General features: G+C 42.9%; 1 protein-coding gene across 1 annotated transcript in view; it reads left to right on the plus strand.

Annotated features, from left to right (window-relative positions):
* Positions 1 to 21,943, plus strand: part of itga1 (integrin, alpha 1) — a 36,379-nt gene extending 14,436 nt beyond the window's left edge. The window contains exons 2-30 of the mRNA XM_058064188.1: positions 483 to 603; positions 2,679 to 2,788; positions 4,740 to 4,828; positions 5,347 to 5,461; positions 6,618 to 6,745; positions 7,312 to 7,460; positions 7,605 to 7,755; positions 7,862 to 8,036; positions 8,127 to 8,200; positions 9,693 to 9,840; positions 10,325 to 10,467; positions 10,960 to 11,103; positions 11,184 to 11,435; positions 11,506 to 11,636; positions 12,370 to 12,545; positions 12,638 to 12,789; positions 14,453 to 14,563; positions 15,403 to 15,479; positions 15,596 to 15,722; positions 15,838 to 15,915; positions 15,977 to 16,053; positions 16,134 to 16,223; positions 16,753 to 16,855; positions 17,125 to 17,241; positions 17,316 to 17,414; positions 17,500 to 17,604; positions 19,710 to 19,805; positions 19,943 to 20,056; positions 20,530 to 21,943. Of these exons, the coding sequence (XP_057920171.1) occupies positions 483 to 603; positions 2,679 to 2,788; positions 4,740 to 4,828; positions 5,347 to 5,461; positions 6,618 to 6,745; positions 7,312 to 7,460; positions 7,605 to 7,755; positions 7,862 to 8,036; positions 8,127 to 8,200; positions 9,693 to 9,840; positions 10,325 to 10,467; positions 10,960 to 11,103; positions 11,184 to 11,435; positions 11,506 to 11,636; positions 12,370 to 12,545; positions 12,638 to 12,789; positions 14,453 to 14,563; positions 15,403 to 15,479; positions 15,596 to 15,722; positions 15,838 to 15,915; positions 15,977 to 16,053; positions 16,134 to 16,223; positions 16,753 to 16,855; positions 17,125 to 17,241; positions 17,316 to 17,414; positions 17,500 to 17,604; positions 19,710 to 19,805; positions 19,943 to 20,056; positions 20,530 to 20,586 (3,509 nt within the window). The 3' untranslated portion in view covers positions 20,587 to 21,943. The remainder of the gene's footprint in view (positions 1 to 482; positions 604 to 2,678; positions 2,789 to 4,739; positions 4,829 to 5,346; positions 5,462 to 6,617; positions 6,746 to 7,311; positions 7,461 to 7,604; positions 7,756 to 7,861; positions 8,037 to 8,126; positions 8,201 to 9,692; positions 9,841 to 10,324; positions 10,468 to 10,959; positions 11,104 to 11,183; positions 11,436 to 11,505; positions 11,637 to 12,369; positions 12,546 to 12,637; positions 12,790 to 14,452; positions 14,564 to 15,402; positions 15,480 to 15,595; positions 15,723 to 15,837; positions 15,916 to 15,976; positions 16,054 to 16,133; positions 16,224 to 16,752; positions 16,856 to 17,124; positions 17,242 to 17,315; positions 17,415 to 17,499; positions 17,605 to 19,709; positions 19,806 to 19,942; positions 20,057 to 20,529) is intronic.
* Positions 21,944 to 21,991: the final 48 nt, after the last annotated feature.

The raw sequence follows: 21,991 nt of genomic DNA on the forward strand, positions 1-21,991 counted from the left end.
TCTCCGTCGTTGTGGTCCACCGATGGGGTTGTTGGGTTGTCGTCTTTTAATCTCGCCCTCCTCCGCACACATTGAACAACTAGAGGAATTCTTCTTCCCTTCATATTTATAAATGGTGTCTTTGTGATGTGCTTACAATGAAGATTGATTCCTATGGAGCCTCTGTGATAGCATCCAGCGTAGAGAAGAAGTCTTTGTCCCCACGGGTCAGACGCCTTTCGGACCAAAGTGCTTCACAGTGATGCTTCACATTCCTTATGTGTTCTCCAAAATGATGATGTGTGTGTTTCAGTTCAGCCCTCATCCGACTTTATTAGCGCCCAATGCAGCATTTTGCTGTCTTTTTACAACAGCAACTGTATAAATACTATCTATACATGTTTATGTTTACAGCATATACATATTTATATGAAAATTTGGTGTGTTGTCTCAGGATGAATGGTGCCTTATTATAACTTTTTCCCTCTCGTTCATCCATATAGTGCTTCTGGTGCATGTGTTGTCCTTCAATGTGGACCAGAAGAACACATTGTCCTTTGAGGGTCCGCTGGAGGACATGTTCGGTTACACCGTGCAGCAGTTTGAAAACAGCGAAGGCAAATGGTGAGTAATTCAAGTCTCGTTCATGGAGTTTTTGACTTTGTGAGTCCGGTTCAGGGGCGCCTTTTCTGTTCCGGCGTGACTCTGCTTCCGTGCAGAAAGAAAGGTAAATAAAGGCATGCATGGATGGGTCTGTTGTCCAAGAACTTGACCTTGATGGAAACATATGAGAGGATGAAGTCCATGTTTTCAATTCCTGCCGGTATAAAGGTCCTCAGAATTTAATTGAATTTCATTTGAAGAAAATATAATTAAGTATATATGAATTGTCTATTATTTATTTCATAATGAATTTATATGCAGGATTTTATTATTTATTATTTAATTAATTACATTTATATGTGTTCCATTGTTTTTATTTTTTATGGAATATTTTAAATTATATTTTAATTACGGTAATTTCATGAGCTTTTCATTCGTTAAATGGCCTTTTATTGTGTGACTGCATGTTACATTAATTTAATGAAAAGAATCTGTCAAAGTCTTCCATAAATAAAATTTAATTTCATGTAATTAATTGAAATTAATTATAATTAACTAAATGTAATTAATTCATTAAAAAATAGAACTCTTTAAGGGAAAATGAACAACGCAGTTTAAAAACAGATCTTAACTTTAACTTTTTTCAATTAAATTCAATTCAATTCAATAGCAAACAGTAATTTCCTGATGCACAGCCAATCATATTTGTGCCGGGAATATTGTGTAATACTAATACAAATACTTGTAAGTATATAAATATCTTGCAGAGAAGTTGCAGAAATGTTTATCAGTCAGTCGTTTTGTGCAAATATATTGCGTAAATCCACTCTTCTTGGCGATCATTTTCAATCGTCAGTCAGCAGATAACTTTAAAGAGTACCCATCAAAGAGTGTGTGTGTTTTTTGCAGGCAGTGTTGTTGTTCCCGCGTAGACATCCAGGCCTCATTAGAGTGCAGGAATGTTAATAAAGCCCGAGTGTTTAGATGAAGGCAGATGACCGGCTCTCTTTTTTAGCATCAGTTTACACACACCAAGTCACATGACCATGCTCACTCGTGGACGCAGGCATGCATGTAGTCATGTGTACTCGTCGTAAACAATATACAGCCCCTCACATTTCAGCAACCATTTCAGTAAGGAGACATGACACTCGGCTATAACTTAGAGTAGTCATTGTGCAGCTTGCAAACAGTATGTATTTACTATTCACTGAAAATACAGTACGTCAACAACAGCTGGTTGAGTGTTGAGCTGTACACTGATTACTCTAAAGGACAGTCAAATCTCTTTTTGTAATTATTAATTCATTCATTTTCTACCTCTTATCCTCACGAGGGTCGCTGGGGTGCTGGAGCCTATCCCAGCTGTCTTCTACACCCTGGACTGGTGGCGAGTCAATCACAGGGCACATATAGACAAACAACCATTCACACTCACATTCATACCTATGGACAATTTGGAGTCGCCAATTAACCTAGCATGTTTTTGGAATGTGGGAGGAAACCGGAGTACCTGGAGAAGGTTTTTGTAATTAAATAAATAAATTTCACACATTTTTTTGTATAATATTGCACAAAACAAACTCGTTGATTTGCACCCTACACTTTGCTGGCTCACTGTCTCTGCATTTGTATTGATTGTGACTGCTAAATAACTCGCCATGAGGCCAAAGAAAGTTTTCATTGCTAGCGACTGAGTAAAGAAGGTGACTCAGTTGTCATACTTTTCAGATTTCATCTGAACTTTTGGAACAAATAATCACCATAACTGGAGTACTACTTTATATCTAAGTTTGATTTCTACAGTATTGTCCCTTGAGTATATATATATATATATATATATATATATATATATATATATATATATATATATATATATATACGCTAATAAAAATAGTTGGTGAAATATAAGGGGTGTAATTGATATAATGAGACTCATAAACCAAATAATAAAGGCTGTAAACAGTTTTTTACAGCCATGGCCGGGGACCTCACAAACATCATTACTGCACTAATAGAATAATTGTGTTTGTTATTGCAGCAATACATGGGCTTTTTCAGACTAACTAACCAACCACGCATGCTTTTAAATTCAGGGTTCTCATTGGATCGCCGTTGTCGGGCCAGCCAGCGAAACGAACAGGCGACGTCTATAAGTGTCCTGTGGGCAGAGGGGGGAACACATGCGTCAAACTGGAGCTGCCAGGTAAAACCTGTGTACTGTACAGTATGTGTTTGTATGGAAATATCTGTGTGTACATCTTAGGTTGTGTGTTTAGCTCTACTGGATATTTGAGTGGCTCTCGCTGAGGGGAAGTGAGGCCCATCCGAGTAAACAAATGTGGATTTAATGGTTGTCCTTGTGTAATTATGGCTTCATTAGACAGATAAACACAATATAAATAACTCTCGAAGGCCTGCTGGGGTTTGTCTCAGTTACACTTAAAACGCTAGGGTGACCTTTAGGAAGGATTAAGTGTATAAATGTTTTTTTTTTAATCATATTGTCTAGAGTTAAAAAAAAGAACCATAGCTTACATTAAAAAGACATTTTATTCGGCATACACACATAGTATACACTATACTTAACAACTAGAGGATACCTAGTGAGATGCTTTATGGTCGTCGCTCTACTTTAGCAATGTTTATGTGGTTTTAGTGATTAAATTAAACTAAGAAATAATTATAATGATTCAATTACCTATAATAATGATTCAATTAAATGATAATAATAATTTAAAAAGAGAATAATTAAAAAAACAAAAGAAAATAACATAAAAATGTAATAATTACATTTAGAAAAACAATACATACAATACCTTTCTGAGAGTGTAGAAACGTCTGTCAGTGTAATGCAGTGCAGTTGTACCCCACTGCAAACGACAACCACGATTGAAGGTGTTAAAATGTTCATTAGATATTATTAGAATAAAATATTTGAATGATTAAATTGTTTTTTTGTAGTGGATCTCTTCACATAACTTAGGTGTATCTAATGATGTGGCCTTTCTGCATCCTTCAACAGCTGAGGTTAAATGGCCAACATTCCTCTGTGCTGTGTTATTTATCAATGTGTGGAAGCTACCGAACAACAGCAGAGGAAAAAGGACGTTATCCTTTTCCTGTTTTGTTTATGAAAACTTCCTTTTTTTCTAACAAAAACGGTAAAAATGCCTCTGTCAGCAAAATAAGCGCCAGCAGCCTCTGTGAAGCGTCCATAAGGAGAACATGTGTCAAGACCGGAGCTTTTGGCTAATAGGAATCAGATTCCAAACTGAAATGTTCCCGAGTCACTGAGTGGTGCTGTCATTGATGAAATCTGTGTGAATGTGTGCGCCCCGCTTGAACAAGAGAGATCACAAAACATTCCCACGCTGGAACAACAGCCATTTTAGCCACATGTTGGGATTGCTTAAGCGTTTTTTTGGGTTCTCTTCCTGATTCACAACTGCGACACACAGTTTGTGTATAGATTAGTGGCATTTTTATGTGTAAAAACAGCAGGTCGTTGTTGCTAGGCAGACTTTTTAGGGCACCGTCATTTATGCGCCAAACCCAAATGAAATGAAGTCTCATACATCAGTTAGGTTCTCTTTGCTGTGTCTATGGCAACTTGAGACATACTGTACTCCTCGGCAGCTCCACACAGACGAGAAAGGACAGGGAGAGCTGGCAGGAGCCAAGTCGGGATTATGAGAATTTAAAAAATGTATTCTCATTACAGTAACTCATTAAAGTCATCATTTTGTGATAAAATATAACTTTATTAAGTAAATAATTACATGAATTAAAAATAATGTAATAATATCAACAGTTATAGTATTGCATATATTTCATGAATAATAAATTAAAAATAATTACAAATATTCTTTTTCATACAAATATTGGAAGGAAACAATGTAGCCATGATATTTTATTTCCCCAGAGGGCCATCTGTTGTACCTATTGGGGACTTGCTCCATACCCCGACAGCAAAATGGCCGACATGCTCAAATCTATATATAACAAAATGTGATTGTAGTTTGCTGCACCGAATGAGGCCGTACGTCTTTCTTCCGATGGGAAAAATGAAAGAAGAGGAATTTGTCCAGCTGCTCTTCCTGTGTGCTGCTGCTCCGTTGGTCTCACTCGTGTTTATTCATCCGTGTTTCACCCAGAAAACACCACCGTTCCCAACTTACATGAAGTCAAAGAGAACATGACCATGGGAACTACGCTCGTGACCAATCCCAGCGGTGGATTCTTGGTAAGTTGCCAAGTACCGTACATATGTGAAAAAACACGCTCTTTCTATACCGTAAATAAAAATCCGACAAACTCCACTGGTTGACCTTTGCTCTCGGTTGTGGGAACACAAGGCTCGACGCTCCCTGTTTGACTAGCGATGTGCTGGGAATGTGATGGGATGCCGTGAATCAAATTTAGACATACAGCAACTAGATTCATCCACAAATAAATTTTTGAGACCCTGGAGTGTGGGCGCGATGTTGGAATGGTGTATTGAGTTATTCACTTCTCCTGTTATTCCTAGTAATTACAGTATTCCCACAGCTTCCCAATCCCCCTCCTCCGAAGACCATGTGCAGTCTGTGGTGGTTTTTATCGTCTCGCAGTAATTCAGCCCACTTTGAGCAGTTTTTTCCTCTTACGTCTCTCTTCTGTTCAGTGTCACTTGGTAAAGCGCCAGCCAAACGAGTGTTGTGTTGTCAAGCAACAAGTTTGTGCATCTGTGTATGTATGTGTGTGTGTGTCTTATCTATGCAGGCATGCGGTCCCCAGTACGGCTACATGTGTGGTCAGCAACAATACATCTCCGGAGTTTGCGCCAACGTCAGCTCGTCCTTCCAGATTCTTAACTCGGTGGCACCGGGCGTGCAAGGTACGCAGTCCCAACCATTGTTGGGCACGTTACTTTTTTTACTTTAAAAAGTAATTAGTTATAGTTACTAGTTACTTCTCAAAAAAAAGTAACCGAGTTACTGAGTTAGACCACTACAAAAGTAACTAGTTACCAGTAAAAGTTACACAGCAAAGACAGGTACCATTACAGAGGTTTGCATTTATTGCAGTCGACAGGTGTTTCTGTGGGTTTGAGTTGCTCACACAAGACGTGGACAAAGTTTTTTTTCGGGGACATAATGTACATTTTACATGACTTTGACATCAACGAGGTTAAAGTAGTGTCTGTACTTCCATTTGGCAAACGCTGTTTGGACATGCTCTAAACACCCGCCCACCCAAGTTCTCTGATTGGCTGAAAATGCAATCTTACTAAACCTTTAGTGAATCATCATTGCTTGTGTGCTCTAAACACCCCCCCAATTAAGTTCTCTGATTGGCTGAAAACGCAATCTTACTAAACCTTAGCCAATCCTCATTGCTTATGTTCGCTAAACACCCGCCTACTTAAGATCGCTGATTGGCTGAAAACGCAATCTTACTAAACCTTAGCCAATTCTCATTGTTTATGTGCGCTAAACACCCGCCCACTCACGTTCTCTGATTGGCTGAAGACGCAATTTTACTAAAACCTGAGCCAATCCTAATTGCTTATGTGGTTATGGCGCCCCCTCCCTTGTCACTCTGCAACACTCTCACTGCGCTGCAGATTAGTTATGAAGTCGGTGATATATTTTTAGGCGGCTTCAGTAACTGCAGTAACGGGGTATCGAAAATGGTAACGGCATTATGCTGACAGTAAAAGTAATTAGATTACCCTTTACTGAAAAAGTAACAGCGTTAGTAACGCAGTTATTTTAAACGCCGTTATTCCCATCACTGGCCCCAACCCAAACCCCCCCCTCGTCCACAAGGATGTGAGATTAGCATCGAGTTTTAGCATCACAGCAGTCCCACCCAGGACACCCATTTCCCCTGGTGTAGAAGACAATTAGAAGATTCTTTTGAAATGTAAACTCTCGACTCCGAATATTAAACCATGCCTTGATGTGTATTGATTATCTGCATAATAATGTTATATTTTTATACAAACTTGACACATTTTTATATCCCTATCTACCACTTTTTGAATCCAGACTGTGCAAAGGAACTGGACATTGTGATAGTCCTTGACGGATCCAACAGCATATATCCATGGACCAGCATCATCGACTTTCTCATCCGCTTCATTGAGAACATTCAGATCGGACCTAAACTCTCACAGGTCAGTTTCACCGATGTTTACGCATTGTTCCATTCTTATTTATGGCACGCCTGTAAAACCTGAAGACGAGCTCGTCGACTGTTTATGTTCTGTTTACACTTCAATTGTGCACTTGGCACACAATAGAGGGGCAGTGGAGCTCATTCTCCAACAGACTCCTCCAGTTCTGTTCCCATAGTGAACGCTACAGGACTGTTCTATGCCTTAGATAATTCACAACATTGTGCTGCATTTTATTTAAGAGTGTTCTCTTTTTCTTCTGCAATTGAGCTACTGTAACCAAGAATAACCTTAAAATGTGAAGCGCTGCATTGTGTGTATTTCCAAATTTACGGGTGGTTTTTATGGCTGAATCGATCTTCCCTGGAGCATGTGGAGTTTTCCAGAGGGGAAAACTCCGGGAAGTCGTCTGGCAGGACTTGTAAGTCACATCTTCCACGGCTGCTCCAGCCTTAAAAACTCCACCCGAGTCGACCACATCCTCGGCATGAGGAGACAGCAGAGCAACGTGAAATCAGAAGAAGAAGAGAAGGGTGAAAAAAAAAGAACAATCTTGTGCTTTCCAGGTGGGCATCGTGTCCTACGGAGAGACCGTGACGCACCGCGTCAACCTGAGCCAGTTCGACAACACCCCCGCTCTGCTGGACTTTGTCAGGGATCTTCCTCAGCAGACCGGCTTCAAAACAATGACTTTCCTGGGCATTGATACTGCCAGGTACTCCACATTAGGCACACCCCCTTGTTTTAATGTGCAGGCCATAACTTTCTGTTAGATCATTGCGGTCGTGCATGAGTCAGAAGACCGTAATTCTAATTCAACTTGGCAATGACGTTGAGGCATGGACTTCCTCCCCTTTAGGAAGGAAGCATTCATGCCGGAGCGAGGTGCACGTCCAGGGGTGAAGAAGGTGATGGTGATTGTGACTGACGGAGAGTCTCATGACTTTCACAACCTCGATCCGGTCATCGGCGACTGCGAGAAGGATGGCATCGAGAGGTTTGGCATCGCTGTAGGTAGAAATGATGTGATGATGTAATTTCCAACCCTGACTAATCAGGCCGTTGATGGTATCATCTGATGTAGTCTCAAACGTTCATTCTGGACCGTGTCTTCAGGTTTTGGGAGACTACAACCGACAGAACAAGACTGCAGACGAAGTGCAGAAGTTTATAAAGGAGATCGAGTCCATCTCCAGTCAGCCGCTACGAGATCATTTCTTCAACGTGTCCGACGAGGTGGCGTTGTTGACTATTGTGGATGCGTTAGGAAACAAGATTTTTGCCCTGGAAGGTATTCAAACACACACATGTGGTACATGGTATCAAACAAGGGTTCCACTGCCGCGATGGATTTACCGTCATTTACCCATTTCTTACGCAGCTACAACTGGCAACTTCACCTCCTCCTTCGACATGGAAATGTCCCAAGCTGGTTTCAGTGCCCATGCTTCCAAAGTAAGTCCGAGATTTACGGATTGCAACAATCTGTAACTTGTTCCAAAAAGACGGCAGGGGGTCGGTTCTCACCAAGAGATCTGTGACAGCTCTCAATGATACGGTCTGTTATGAGCATGGTGGGTCACATGGTTTCAATTCTCACAGGTAATACAGATGGACACAGAGTAATATGTTGGAGCTATACTTTATTGTGTGTATAATGGGTTGCTCTGTGATTGCTTACCAAAAAGTATGTGATGCTTCATGGCTTTTCAAATAGACTTGCAGTCAGATGACCGTTTAATCACAACCTAGTCGATACTCGCTTGCTGTCGTTTTCCGATGTGTCGACCGAACCCATGAACTCTCCGGTTCGTCTTCTACCACTTGATTATCCGCTTCTGTGCACAAGGCCGCCTTGTGTTTTTTCGTCGGGAATACACGCCCACGGCGTTCCAATTGATAGCGAGACGTCAAAGAGGCAAAGCAGAGAGTGCTTTGAATCAGGTGATTGCTTGAGGAGGCTCACACACAGCAGCGTGTCTCCCTGCATTCATTCATTCATTCATTCATTTGGCATTTGCTGTCTATTTTAAAAAGTGACTTCCCTCTGGTGTCTCTTGTCCGCCTCCTGACCCAAGTATATCACCTCACAAATCATGTCCATGCGGCTCAACTGTGACAACTAAACTATTTGTTCTTCTAGTTTATGCGTGAGACGCGCATCACAACATACAAATACAAGCATTTAGTCGCTAAATTTAGCGAGGAAAGTGAAGAATTGGCCTAGCAGGTGCGTGGAAGTGAGCTCCATCTCCTTAATGGACGTCTGGAAGATGTAAAAACCCCTCCACAATGTAAGCCGGACCTTGACTGGCTAACCATGCATGGGTGTCCAAAGAGTGGCGCAGGGGCCATGCATTATAATAATTAGTGGTGGGCAAAACCTTTCATTTCAGTGAACCGAATCATTCCGGTTCATTCAGTAAAAAGATCCGTTCATTTTGGTCAATTGGTCGTTATAGCTTGTGATCTCCCCCTGTGATCTCCCTCCATAGACCCGGTCAGCCGTGTCGAGTCAGTCCGTTCACTCATGTTCATGACTCATTTCGACTCAACAGTGCAACAACATGTGATGACTCGTGGTGTATCGGTCATGAACGAACGGGTCAAAAGAACTAGTTATTTTTTGTGAACGGAATGAACAAGGTCACTGACAGTGTCAGTCAATCTCTCTGCCTCGGTTTTTCAGTCAGCTAACCCCACCCACCCACAGAGTGAGGCGTGATGATAGGATAAGACGGGCAAGCAAGCAAAAGGAACGGTGAACTGACTCTCCAGTCATTTGCAACTGAACGGACTGAACGGGTATTTTAAGTGCGGTGACCTCGTTCGTTCCGTTCCCAAAAAAGAAGTAGTTCTTTTGACCCGTTCGTTCATGACCGACACACCGCTAATAATAATAATACATACTTTGTGGTTTCATGCTTATGATCTTGTCTTGTCATAGGACGGCATGCTACTGGGAGCTGTGGGAGCATATGACTGGAATGGAACAGTCATCATGCACACCGATGGGGGAACAATCCATCCCGAGAAGGACCACTTCTTTGACCCCCAAACGGAAGCCGGGTACGAACGATTGGCTGGTTATCTAGGTGGGTAGAAAGGACACAAAACTACAGCAATATTTACGCTTCTGAAGAATGTGTTTAGCTGGAATGAGATGCAGAATAAATACAGAATTTGCCTCTCTCGGTGTGATCTACGTCGGCTGCAGATGTCTTGCTCTTTTCTCCGCTCACATAAATAATAGACGGCCATGTTTTCTCCCAGTCTTGATGCCTTTTATGGCCTGTACAAGCAACCCAAGCATCTTAATATTGACTTATTTAATCAAGCTGTCGTTATGAAGAGCACACTCCGGCTCTAGGCTGGTCTACTGTAAACTCAGCTGCTGGCACACGCTCTCACCGATATGGTTTTGTCTGCGGCGTACGCCTTCCTTTGTGTTCCTTCTGTCAATTGTCAGGCATTGTCCTTCCAGTTTCGAGCTGTGTTTTATTGCTTCCTCCTTTCAAAGTGAGATGTAAACATTTGGCAGAAGAAGAGATCCTGTACATGTTTTCCCCATTTGCGTAGGTTATGACGTCCAATCGGCGTCCACCCCCGACGGCGTTCTGTACATCACGGGAGCGCCACGTTACAACCACACAGGTCGTGTTGTTATCTATCGGCTGAAGGACAAAGACATTGTTGTCTCGCAGACACTGGGAGGAGAACAAGTGAGTATGTTCGCTGTACTGTGGGTTTGATGATTTATAGGGCTGCACGGTGTTCAAGTGGTTAGCACAGAGGCCTCACAGCTAAGAGACCCGAGTTCAATTCCACCCTCGGTCATCTCTGTGTGGAGTTTGCATGTTCTCCCAGTTCCCAGTGCATGAGTGGTACTCCGGTTTCCTCCCACATTCCAAAAACATGCTAGGTTAATTGGCGACTCCAAATTGTCCATAGGTATGAATGTGAGTGTGAATGGTTGTTTGTCTATATGTGGCCAGTGATTGGCTGGTGACCAGTCCAGGGTGTACCCCGCCTCTTGCCAGAAGGCAGCTGGGATAGGCTCCAGCACCACCGTGACCCTTGCTAGGATAAGCAGTAGAAAATGAATGAATGAATCCGAGTGGGCAGAAATGGACAAATTACCCGTGATAAATGAGGGACTGCATATGGATATGTTGGGGGTCTAAATTTTGCACAATTTTTCTTCCCATATGCAGATCGGGTCGTACTTTGGCAGCGTTTTACAGACTCTGGATGTGGATGGCGACTCTTACACCGATCTACTCTTGGTTGGCGCTCCAATGTACATGGGCTCCGAAAGAGACGAGCAGGGTCAAGTTTATGTCTACCAGCTGAAGCAGGTACACGTGGCTAAGAATCACAATGGCGTGTACGTGGACAGATTACCGTATATATTCCCTCCTTTGTTCTCCTCCGCCAGGATGGCCGGTTTGAGTACGAGTTCACATTAAAGCCCATCAATCAGTCGTGCTGCACCGCCCACTCATCCAGCTGCACTCATAAACACGAACCGTGCGGCGCCCGCTTCGGTACCGCCATCGCCGCCGTTTCGGATCTCAACCTCGACGGGTTCAACGATGTGGCCATCGGCGCCCCCTTTGAGAATGACCACAAGGGGGCGGTGTACATTTACCACGGAGACAAACGGTCACTGAAGGAGAAATTTGTGCAGGTGAGTTCAAGCGGACTGCTCGGAAGGATTGAGACAAACTTGCATTTCATTGATGAAATTGTTCCTTCAGTACATCCCGGCAGGAGGAGACAATGACAAGATGAAGTTCTTTGGTCAGTCCATACATGGAGTCATGGATCTGAATGGAGATGGAATAACGGACGTTACTATCGGGGGTCTCGGAGGGGCCTCATTGTTCTGGTGAGACATGAAGCATGCATTAAGTAGATCAGCACAAACACATGGCCAAGGTTGAACCTGTCTTAGCTAGCTTGATGTTGCTACTCAGCGGTTGGTGAGGAACTCATGCATGAGCTGCAACGTTGTCACGGTGAGTGTTGTGGAGTGTTATCCAAGGTGAGGGGCCTGGAAGTGAGGCATCTGAACGGTGAACTCTGTGTTTGAGGGGCTTAAAGGTCAGGCCGTCCCACACCATGCCTGAATGGACCTTCCTTTGCACACTGGGGCGAAAAAAGGTCCTTCCCCCACATCGCTCCCACAAAGTCAGCAGCGTATGGTCCTAAAGATGATGTACTGCATTTGCAACCTGAGAATCATCTCACATGTCCTCCGTTTAGACAGCTGTACATGTCCCACTGGATCTCCTAAAGATCTTTCTACTTAAAGCTCTACTGTCCAATAGATAGGCTTTGCATGTTTAGGTTTTCAAACACCGGCCCCCAGCCATGACTCAACTTCCCAAGGAGACATTCTCCCACACGTTTTCCCTCCTGGCCGAGACTCAGCAGAGCTGTGTGAAAACTCCATGTCCCAAGTGGCTTCCAGTTCAAATGGGATTTTGGCAAGCTTGTTGGCTCGGTTTGCTAATAGAGAGAGAGTGTAGGCCACATTTTATACTTATAGTGCATCTGTTCCCTCACTTAGAGACGCTGAGTGCACGTTTACCCAAGCTGGATGTATGTTTGTGTGTTAGGTCCAGAGATGTTGCAGAGCTCCACGCCAACATGACCTTCCACCCTGCCAAGATCAACCTTCAGCAAGCCCAGTACCAATGTGAGCACCTCGGACGCAAGTCAGTGTGCGTGACGACGGAGGTGTGTTTTGTCTACAGTGTCAAATCTGACACGGAGGACCTGACGTCCACAGCAGGTGAGCCTGTCGTTGGATTCCATTCAAGCTGCAGTGGGATGGCGTCTTGAGTTTCAAGCCTTTGACTCCTCATCTTGTTTTGCATCCCGCAGTGATTCGCTACAATCTCACGCTGGATGCTCTGCGGGCAAAAGCCAGGGCTTCTTTTCTCGGCTCGGACGATAAAAGCGATCGGAGAATTACCGGGACTTTTACCGTGCAGGACAAAAAGCGACTGTGCGTGACGGAGGAGTTCATGATGTCTGTAAGCCAGCGCTACTTGTATATAGGGCCGAATATCATATTTGTGTGAGTGACAGGAAGAAAAGCTCAGACTCATTTGGCGCAACCTCTCAGTTTTGCGTGTATAAATCTTCAAACCATTCCGCGGGAATTAATGGCAATAAATCCGAATTTAATGAGGCCACGCCCCCTTCCTGATGTGTGCTTCTCCATCATAGGTCTGTGACTATTCCCATTCATCCAGGCTACTGTATTCCCGGGGTAGTCAATTGGTCACAACTGGACTCTTCGGGGCGGCACGGCGGTCGAGTGGTTAGCACGCAGACCTCACAGCTAGGAGACCAGGGTTCAATTCCACCCTCGGCCATCTCTGTGTGGAGTTTGCATGTTCTCCCCGTGCATGCGTGGATTTTCTCCGGGTACTCCGGTTTTCTCCCACATTCCAAAAACATGCTAGGTTAATTGGCGACTCCAAATTGTCCATAGGTATGAATGTGAGTGTGAATGGTTGTTTGTCTATATGTGCCCTGTGATTGGCTGGCGACCAGTCCAGGGTGTACCCCGCCTTTCGCCCAAAGACAGCACCAGCACCCCCCGCGACCCTTGTGAGGAAAAAGCGGTAGAAAATGAATGAATGAATGGACTCTTTGGGCTGTTTTCGCCTCTTATCCAAGCATACTTCATCAGGTCATGCTGAAGGACTAGATAGGACAGCGCCGGAGTCTAGATCAGTGGTGCTCAACTGGTGGGTTGGGACCCAAAAGTGGGATGCATAGCTGTTTCCATTGGGTCGGAGTAAAGCCAATGAGTTGAAGACTAGGTCACATTTTAGTCAAACGTCATTTCCAGTATATTTATTTACATTTCAAGGGTTCCCAGACCAGCCTGAGCGCTGCTGTTAATGATAAGTTCGCTGTCATAAAGGCTTTGACAGGAAACCAAAGGGGTCCTAAAAGTGAAAGCTGTGTAAGTAGTCCGACTTTATACAGACCGTTCATCATAGCAAGTCGCCGTTTTCCGTCACAGCAACCTCAACATTTGCAGTTCTGTGACATTTGGGGCCATGCGTGCAATGGTTCATTCCTGCTACATTTCAGTCCAACGATGCATTTCTTTGATTAGCTTCCCTCAGGCACCAGAAAGAGGAACTAATCAGTGGAAACAGCTGCTGCTCTTTGTGTGTGTGTGTGTGTGCGTGTGTGTGTAGAGTATGAGTTCCTGCCTTCTTTTTGCTTGTTTAAAAAAAAGAAAAATTCAAGGATCTCCCCAATTGTCCCGTAAGGCCCCAGAATGAGCAACACTTTTCAACACAACATAATAAATGATTGTTTCTGAGGTATAATTTAATATTCACAGCCGATTAGCATTTAGGCCACACAGTCAGGAGATCGGGTGCCCTGCGTTTGGCTGGCGACCAGTCCAGGGTGTATAATACTTTTCCCAAATTAAGCATTTCAAGCATGAAAATGGCTAAATGAATTAAAATAGCAACGTAAGGCATTCATAAGATGCATTCAAAGACGTTAATTAAATGTAGTATTGTGCTATGATTGACTGGTGACCAGGTGTGTACCCCGCCTCTCGCCCAGAGTCAGCTGGGATAGGCTCCAGCTTACCCCTGATGCAAATGAGAACAAGCGGTCCAGAAAACAGATGGATGAACTTGTTGTTGTTATCCCACAAAGGCCCGACTGGACTTCCGAGACCCTCTCATGGTGTCGTTGGACTTTGGACTCTCTGATGAAGACCAAGGCCCGGTCCTGGATGAGAGCCTGCCTACGTCCGTTAACAAGACGGTAGGTTTGAGCTTTTATCGTGGCTCATCGTGGCCTTATCTTTGCTCGTAAAACGGTAACAGCTGAGTGCCGTCTTTCAAAAGTTTCCTCCAGACGGCGTTTCAACAGCAACAGTCGCGCCTTCCCACACTCCCACACGCTAACAGAGGCTTTCTAAATAATTGCTGCGTCATGAGTGATGTGTCCAGATATAGAGGGGGGCAAGTACAGTATTTGCCTCTTGATATGGGAATTAGACTTCAGCAATGTTGTAGCTGATTGGCCCCTCTCGTTGTTATTGTTATTAAAAGGAAACAACCTCTAGTCAGACAGAAAAGGGGAAATAACCAAACGGAAGCTACACTTGGTCCACTACTGCGTATTATATTCTAGTCTGTGGTCCATCCTTGGGAGAGTCCCGTGCTGGGGGTCTAGAAGAGGCCAGAGAGAGCCCATGGAGACTGGGAACAAACAGGACTATGACCCATTGAGGGGCGGGGGAAGGAAATTAAGGTCATGCACAAGGACCCTTTTAGTCAGGCGTACAAACAAATACAAAACTCTGTTTTCTTTCTCCTTTTTTTGCTGGACACTTGATGTTGATGGAGTACACTGCAGACCACCCTCTGCACCAAATAGTCACGCATTCAAACGACAGGTGGGCCTCGGTTTACGGCGTTCAAAGCTTTGCTGTTTCGTGGTAAAAATGACTTCACAGGTTAGCAACGGAACCCGTACGTAACCCGAGGACTTTGTGTCCTGGTCATGTGTTGAAAAACTGAATTATCATATTATTGTGTCCACGTTCGTGAAGTGAAGTTATAAAATGATGTCTTCATTTAAGGTTATTCTTCCTCTAGATTCCCTTAGTGGACTGTGGGAGTCATCAGAAATGCATTGCCGACCTCTCTCTTCAAGCGGAGCCCAGTGTAAAAAGGTACATGGAAAAGCCAAGCCTGCAAAGCCTTCCATGTGCAATACTGCCCCCTTGTGGTAGAATGCCGTATAATGCACCACAAACCAAATAGTGCTCATCTCCCTCTTCTCTACCAGCATGGTCATCCAAGCCAAGAAGGACAAAATGGACGTGAACATCCAAGTGAGAAACAGCAAGGACAACGCCTACAACACCAAGGTGGTCGTCAGCTTTACGGCCAACATCAACTATGTCAAAGTCGAGGTGAGACGGCTTGGCTGAAGATAATATATAAATATATGTAATAATAAATAATAATAATAATAATAAATACATGAATAGGAAATAACAAATACATTTTTATGTTTTGCATTACCAGCCGGAGAAAGATTGCACTCTTAACCACACAAAAGTGGAGTGTGCGGTGGGCTACCCCTTCCTGGGAAGCAACGTGGAGGTACCTCTTGAAAGCAAACCATATCTGTACAATATGCTTTTAACGCTGAAAATGTACACAGGAAACCTTCAGAGTCAAATTTGAGGTGAATCCCGATCACATTCATCACAGCATCCAAATCAATGTGACGGCGACGAGGTGAGTTGTTAGCCTTTTGACTGACTTGTGTTCAGTAAAGGAACAATATCGTGACGCGCCGCCGTACTCTTCTCCTGCAGCGACAGCGAAGAGCTGACCTCCACGCTTCACGACAACACGGTGCACATCTCCATCCCCGTCAAGTATGAGGCCGGACTCCTGTTCTCTGTGTGAGTAGCTGAATGACAAGTATTTACAATGGTGTGGATACTGTTGCTAGGCGGGATAAAGATTTTGCTTTATGTAACCTTGTTGTTACTAAACAATGATACAACAGCACAGGACCACTTCGTTTTTAAACCCACTTCATGCAAGATGTGGTTTGATTGACAGCTCCTCCACAAAATGGATGTCGCTGTTGTGTGCTGCAGTGAAATGCATCCCCAGCCGTGGGTGGGGTGGCCGTAATGTGACCCAGGATGACCGCGGCCACCCCTGGCCACCCCATAGCTCCGCCACAAGTAATAACAATAAAATGGAGAACAACAGGCTCAATAGGTTTCTGTAGGAGCTATGTTGACATAACATATTAGTTATTCAGATAGCAGGAAGTCCATGTTGAGGATTTTACGGGCACCATTCATGGCATTCACATGTGGATGTTTACTTCTACGCATGCCACTTTGAGTGTCTCCCATTGCTTCAATTAGCATATTTGCCACAGGGGACTTTTCTGAACTAAAGTGTGCCACTTCTCAGGCGGCCCGTGGATGAGCACGTGGTGGTGAAAGAGGGCGAGCAGTACTCCAGCGTGTTCAACGACACCTGGATGATCGGCGAGGAGGTTAACATCAGCTACACGGTAACCATTGGTGTGGGGGTGGGGGGTGTTTTAGTGTTTTTTACAACCTGCTACTTGTGTTCTGCAGCTTTTCACTTTCAATTATGAATATGAAAAAATACCTTTTGTTCATCAATAGTAGAAAGTTCTGATAATAATAATATCATCCCAATTAGACTGCATTTCACAAGTAGCACGTCCAGGGGTACCTAATGAAGTGGCCAATATGGAGTGTATAAAATGTGTGATTCTGTGTTCCCCATCTAACATTGCGTCTCTTGCTCATCCAGGTGGAGAAGGCAGGTGAGACGGTGACCCCGCCGCTTGATCTTTGGGTGACCTACCCCCAGCTGTCCCCCCGTAATAACTACCTACTATACTTGACGCACATCGTCACCAGCCCAAAGGTGAGAACAATGGCGCACCAGTGAAGACAAATAGGAGATAGTCGCATCAAAATGGATATCTGTCCTCCTCGCAGGTGAAATGCGACGCTGCCGGTTTGATCAACCCACTCAATCTTAACCCGGATGTCATAAAACCTAATCCAAACAAAGAAACACTCGGCGTCTTCCTCTTGGTGGGTGGCATGGATACTTTATTTTCTGTGTTCCAGTGACAAAATCCCTGCAACCTCAACGGGGTGTGTTTGATTTGCCCCGCAGAGCTGTGAGAACCTTCCCTGTACGTCGTTCAAATGCTTCTTACCAGAGGCCAAAGTTAGCCAGGTCAATGTTACGTTCAGAGTGTGGAAGCCGACCTTCATCAAGGTGGGTAGGAGAAACAAAATATTTAGGTTTTGTATTTGGATATTTTTTTTTCTGGAATTTGTTTTTTTATTATATTAAGACCCTTTTCATTAAATCCAGGTTGAGTGTACTAATCTTCAAAAGTCATTGACAAATGGTGTCAAAAGTGGGATGTACAGATTTAGCTTAACGGTGAATAGTGTTCAGGTTTTTCAAGCCAGTAGAGCCAGGTTCTTATCCAGTTTAAGGGTCTTACTAGAGTTCCGTGACAAAGGGTGTAAGAAGTGGGATGCTTAGCTGGCACCGTTTGAAACCCTTTTTTGGCAGCGGTGAACCCGATAGACTCTGGAGATGGGTAAACTGAATGTCAACACAATAGACCAGGGTTTTAGAGTTCTGTGATAAATGGTGTCAGAAGTGGGATGGTTAGTCAATGTCGGGGTACAAACCACAGATTTAGCTTAACGGTGAATAGTGTTCAGGTTATTCTTATCCAATTTGAGGGTATTACTAGAGTTCCTTGACAAACCGTGTAAGAAGTGGGATGTTTAGCTGCCACAGGTTGAAACCCTTTTTGGCAGAGGTGAACCCGATAGACTGTAGATCAGGGGTCTCAAACACGCGGCCCGCGGGCCAAATGTGGCCCGCAGGACACTAGTTTGAGGCCCCCGCCTTGATATGAAAGTTTAATGTTAGTGCGGCCCGCGCAAGTTTGATATGGATGCTGTATGGTATCATGTACCCAGAAAAAATTATTACGTTTGATTAATGTTCATGTTAAAGGTTAAATAACTGTTAATAGTTATCCTCCCTATCCGTGTGGAAGTGGTAAGTTTTTGGCTTTTTAAGTTTAAAGGAAATAACTTGGAGGCTACCGTTTAGGTCGCTAGCTCTCTAGTTTGCAAGTTAGCATGTGTCTCAAGACCCTGCAGTTGCGCAATATGTTGTAAATAAAAAGATTATAAATGTGACTATAGTCGTGTTTTGTCATGTCTACAGGGCTCTAATAATGCTTTGTTCATTTTAATCTGAAAAAAACAATTTGTCTACCCACCAACTATATGTGGTTTCTTAAGTTTTTATTATTTGCCGTTTTTTTATTATTATTATATTTATTTATTACTGATTGATTGATTTTCTTTATTCTTGATTTGTTCATTTATTTTTATCTTATTTTGTGCAGAAAAATAAAAATTAAGATATTTGAGAACAGTGGAATATTTTATCAGAGCTTTTCTTGTAGAAAATCGGAACCAAAGCACTGAAAAAGTTTGTATATTTTTCTGTTTTTAATAAATGGGGGGGGGGGGGGGGGTTTGGGAAAACCTGATGCGGCCCAGTCTCACCCAGACCCTAGCTTCAGTGGCCCCCAAGTAAATTGAGTTTTAGACCCATGCTGTAGATGGATAAACTGAACGTCAACACAATAGACCAGGGTTTTAGAGTTCTGTGATAAATGGTGTCAGAAGTGGGATGGTTAGATGTGAGCCAAAGGTTGGGAAGGCTACCAAGCATCAGCAAACCACCAGCCACGATATTGTACCAAATAATTGAATTCTGGATTTTACAGAGTTATGAGACAAATGGTGTCAGAAGTGGGATGGTTAGTTAATGTCGGGGTACAAACCACAGATGACGGTGAATAGTGTTCAGGTTTTTCAGGTTGTTCTTATCCAGTTTGAGGGTCTTACTAGAGTTCCGTGACAAAGGGTGTAAGAAGTGGGATGCTTAGTTGGAAACCCTTTTTGGCAGAAGTGAACCCGATTGACTCTGGAGATGGGTAAACTGAATGTCAACACAATAGACCAGGGTTTTAGAGTTCTAAAATTCATAAGGGGGATGGTTATGGTTATGTGAGCCAAAGGTTGGGAAGGCTACCAAGCATCAGCATACCACCAGAAGTGGGATGTTTAGTGTGTGGCATGCTCAGTGACAGGTGACCCCGGATTTCCTGTGTGTGAACGTAGTAGCCCGCAGTTGGGATATCAACAGTAGTAGTCGGAACCCGACACAGTGCAGTGTGGTGATTGTCACTTCCTTGTGAAAATGGGAACCAAAAAATTGTAATGGTTTGTTAATTTCCTTTAAAAAAATATGTATAAACCTTCATTTATTTTGTCTTTCAGGCTGACTTTTCCAGTTTGTACATGCTGGTGAACGCCACTTTGAGGAGCCGAAATAGAGATCTATTTGTGCTGAGCAGCAGTGACAGCACCAGAAGTGTGAGTCAGCACTTTTCAAAATGTCAACATGTCTGCAAGTTGTTATTTCAGCAGCACCGTCTCACACAACAAAAATACGTCAGAGAGTGTATGCGTGTGTATAAAAATAATAAAGAAATGACGTGTGTGCTTATCAGGTGAAGATCCAGGTTTCCAAAGAGAGTTTAGGAGGAATTCCTATATGGATCATCATCATCAGCATCCTGATAGGTCTCCTGATCTTAGCCCTGGTCATCTTTGCTCTTTGGAAGGTAAAGTTATTGTATAGTACAAATTTCATTACTTTCAGCACTTTGGCATCACATATATTGAAGTCATACGAGGAAAACGTAGCATGTAATCATGTATTAATAAATATATTAATAATTAATATATTGCACAACAGAGACCCCTGGGGTTATTTGCTTCTGTAGACCTGGTATTTTTTTTAATATTGATTTTGATGATTGGGAAATCTGATACTGTTATCTTGCCGATATTGAGCCGATAATTATCAGTACCGATCAGACATCTCTAATAAAAATCAATTCAAATAATATAATAATAACCCATTAATATTTGTATATATGTACAGTATCAAGGCTAAAGCAAGTCATCTGCACTATATTTAATATTTTTGCTCATTTTTGACACATCCACTAGTTGAGAATCACTGCTAAAAAAAATTTAATGTCTCATGAAATATTAACATACACTTCCCCATTGTTATTTTCTGCTCTGCTAGATGGGCTTCTTTAAGAGAAAATCCAGGGAGCTCTCCAAGGAGGACATGATGGATTGAGGCATCCTCTCAACAGGAAGTGACTGCTTGTAGAATTATTTTTTTTTAAACGTGTGATCACACACAAAGACTACCTGGAGTACACCAAGCCATTGCCATGCACACACGGCACACGGGACGGGAACAAAACCATATTTGTCCCAGACTTTATTTTCTTTTTTTTTTGTAGTCTTCAACAGCAATCAAGGCTTCAGAGGAGGCGGGGCCTATCACTGACACACGCCAAAGTTGTGCATTCTGACTGCTGCACTTTCATGTTTGATGGAATTTTTTTTATGCACTTTTTGCTACAAAGATCCAAAATGGCCACGCTCAGGCTAGACAAAGCAGAATATGTGAACTTTAGAGACACATCCGCATTGTTTATATGGAGACACTGTATGTATGTTGGAGCATCATCCATGCTGGCGTTGCAGCGCATCTTGTTTGCTCCAAAACACTGACCTGAGCATTTATTTTGACACAGATACAAAAAAAACAGTACTCGCCTTTAAATCAACACCTTGGATTGTACTGTAAATACAACAGCTCACAAACTGAAAGCTTTAAAATGTACATAAATGTTGTTTTTTCTGCAATAATTCATGTAATTTAAGAGATGTCGCCCACTTGCCTTATATGTTGGTGCTAAGGTGTTCGATTTATGCTGTAGACACTAATTACAACTTATGCAAGTATGTAAATATGAGATATGGTCTTGTTTTGATGAGGAAACGAGAGTATGGCTACTATCCAATGAAAATGTGTGGGTTTGTATCCACTTTTCGGTTGCATATGAGTGATTTTGCAGCATTATCATCCAATGTGACACCATGCGCGGTACCTTAAAAAAATGCATTATTTCAGGTTGTTTCTGTTTGAAGAGCTTTGCAATGCGTTCCAAAGAGATTATTTTGTACATAGTGAAGACGGCCTGGCTCTCCTGACTTTTTAATGCTAACGCCCTCCACTTTTAAGCACAACTCGTTTGTACAGAAAGTCATTCTAAAGTTGTTGTATGGCAACAATGTGTCTTTTTGTGTGTGTGCTCGCTTGCATAGACATATAAATGTGGTCTGGAATCACTTTATTTTTTTCAAGTCTAACCAGGAGAGTGGGAACAATAAAGTGAGCGTTTGCAAGCACTTCGGCCTTCAACACTGCTGTGAAGTCTTCAATGTGATGCACTGGTTTGCTTCCTCGCCAGCACGCTAGTAACTGAACCCGCTGTGTAAAAATAAATGCTTTTTACAAATAAGTTCTCATGTGTTATCTTGTGATTTATATGTGGATCTTTTCCTTATACTGTTGTCAAATATGCATATTTGCAATGTTTTATCTTCATATTTTTTTTACTTATCCAGTTTTATTTACCTTTCTTGCCAGATAAATCCAAAAAGGTCAATTATTTGATGTGTTATGGTAC

The sequence above is a fragment of the Doryrhamphus excisus genome, chromosome 2 (assembly GCF_030265055.1).
Source record: "Doryrhamphus excisus isolate RoL2022-K1 chromosome 2, RoL_Dexc_1.0, whole genome shotgun sequence".
In the NCBI taxonomy this organism is placed as follows: domain Eukaryota; kingdom Metazoa; phylum Chordata; class Actinopteri; order Syngnathiformes; family Syngnathidae; genus Doryrhamphus; species Doryrhamphus excisus.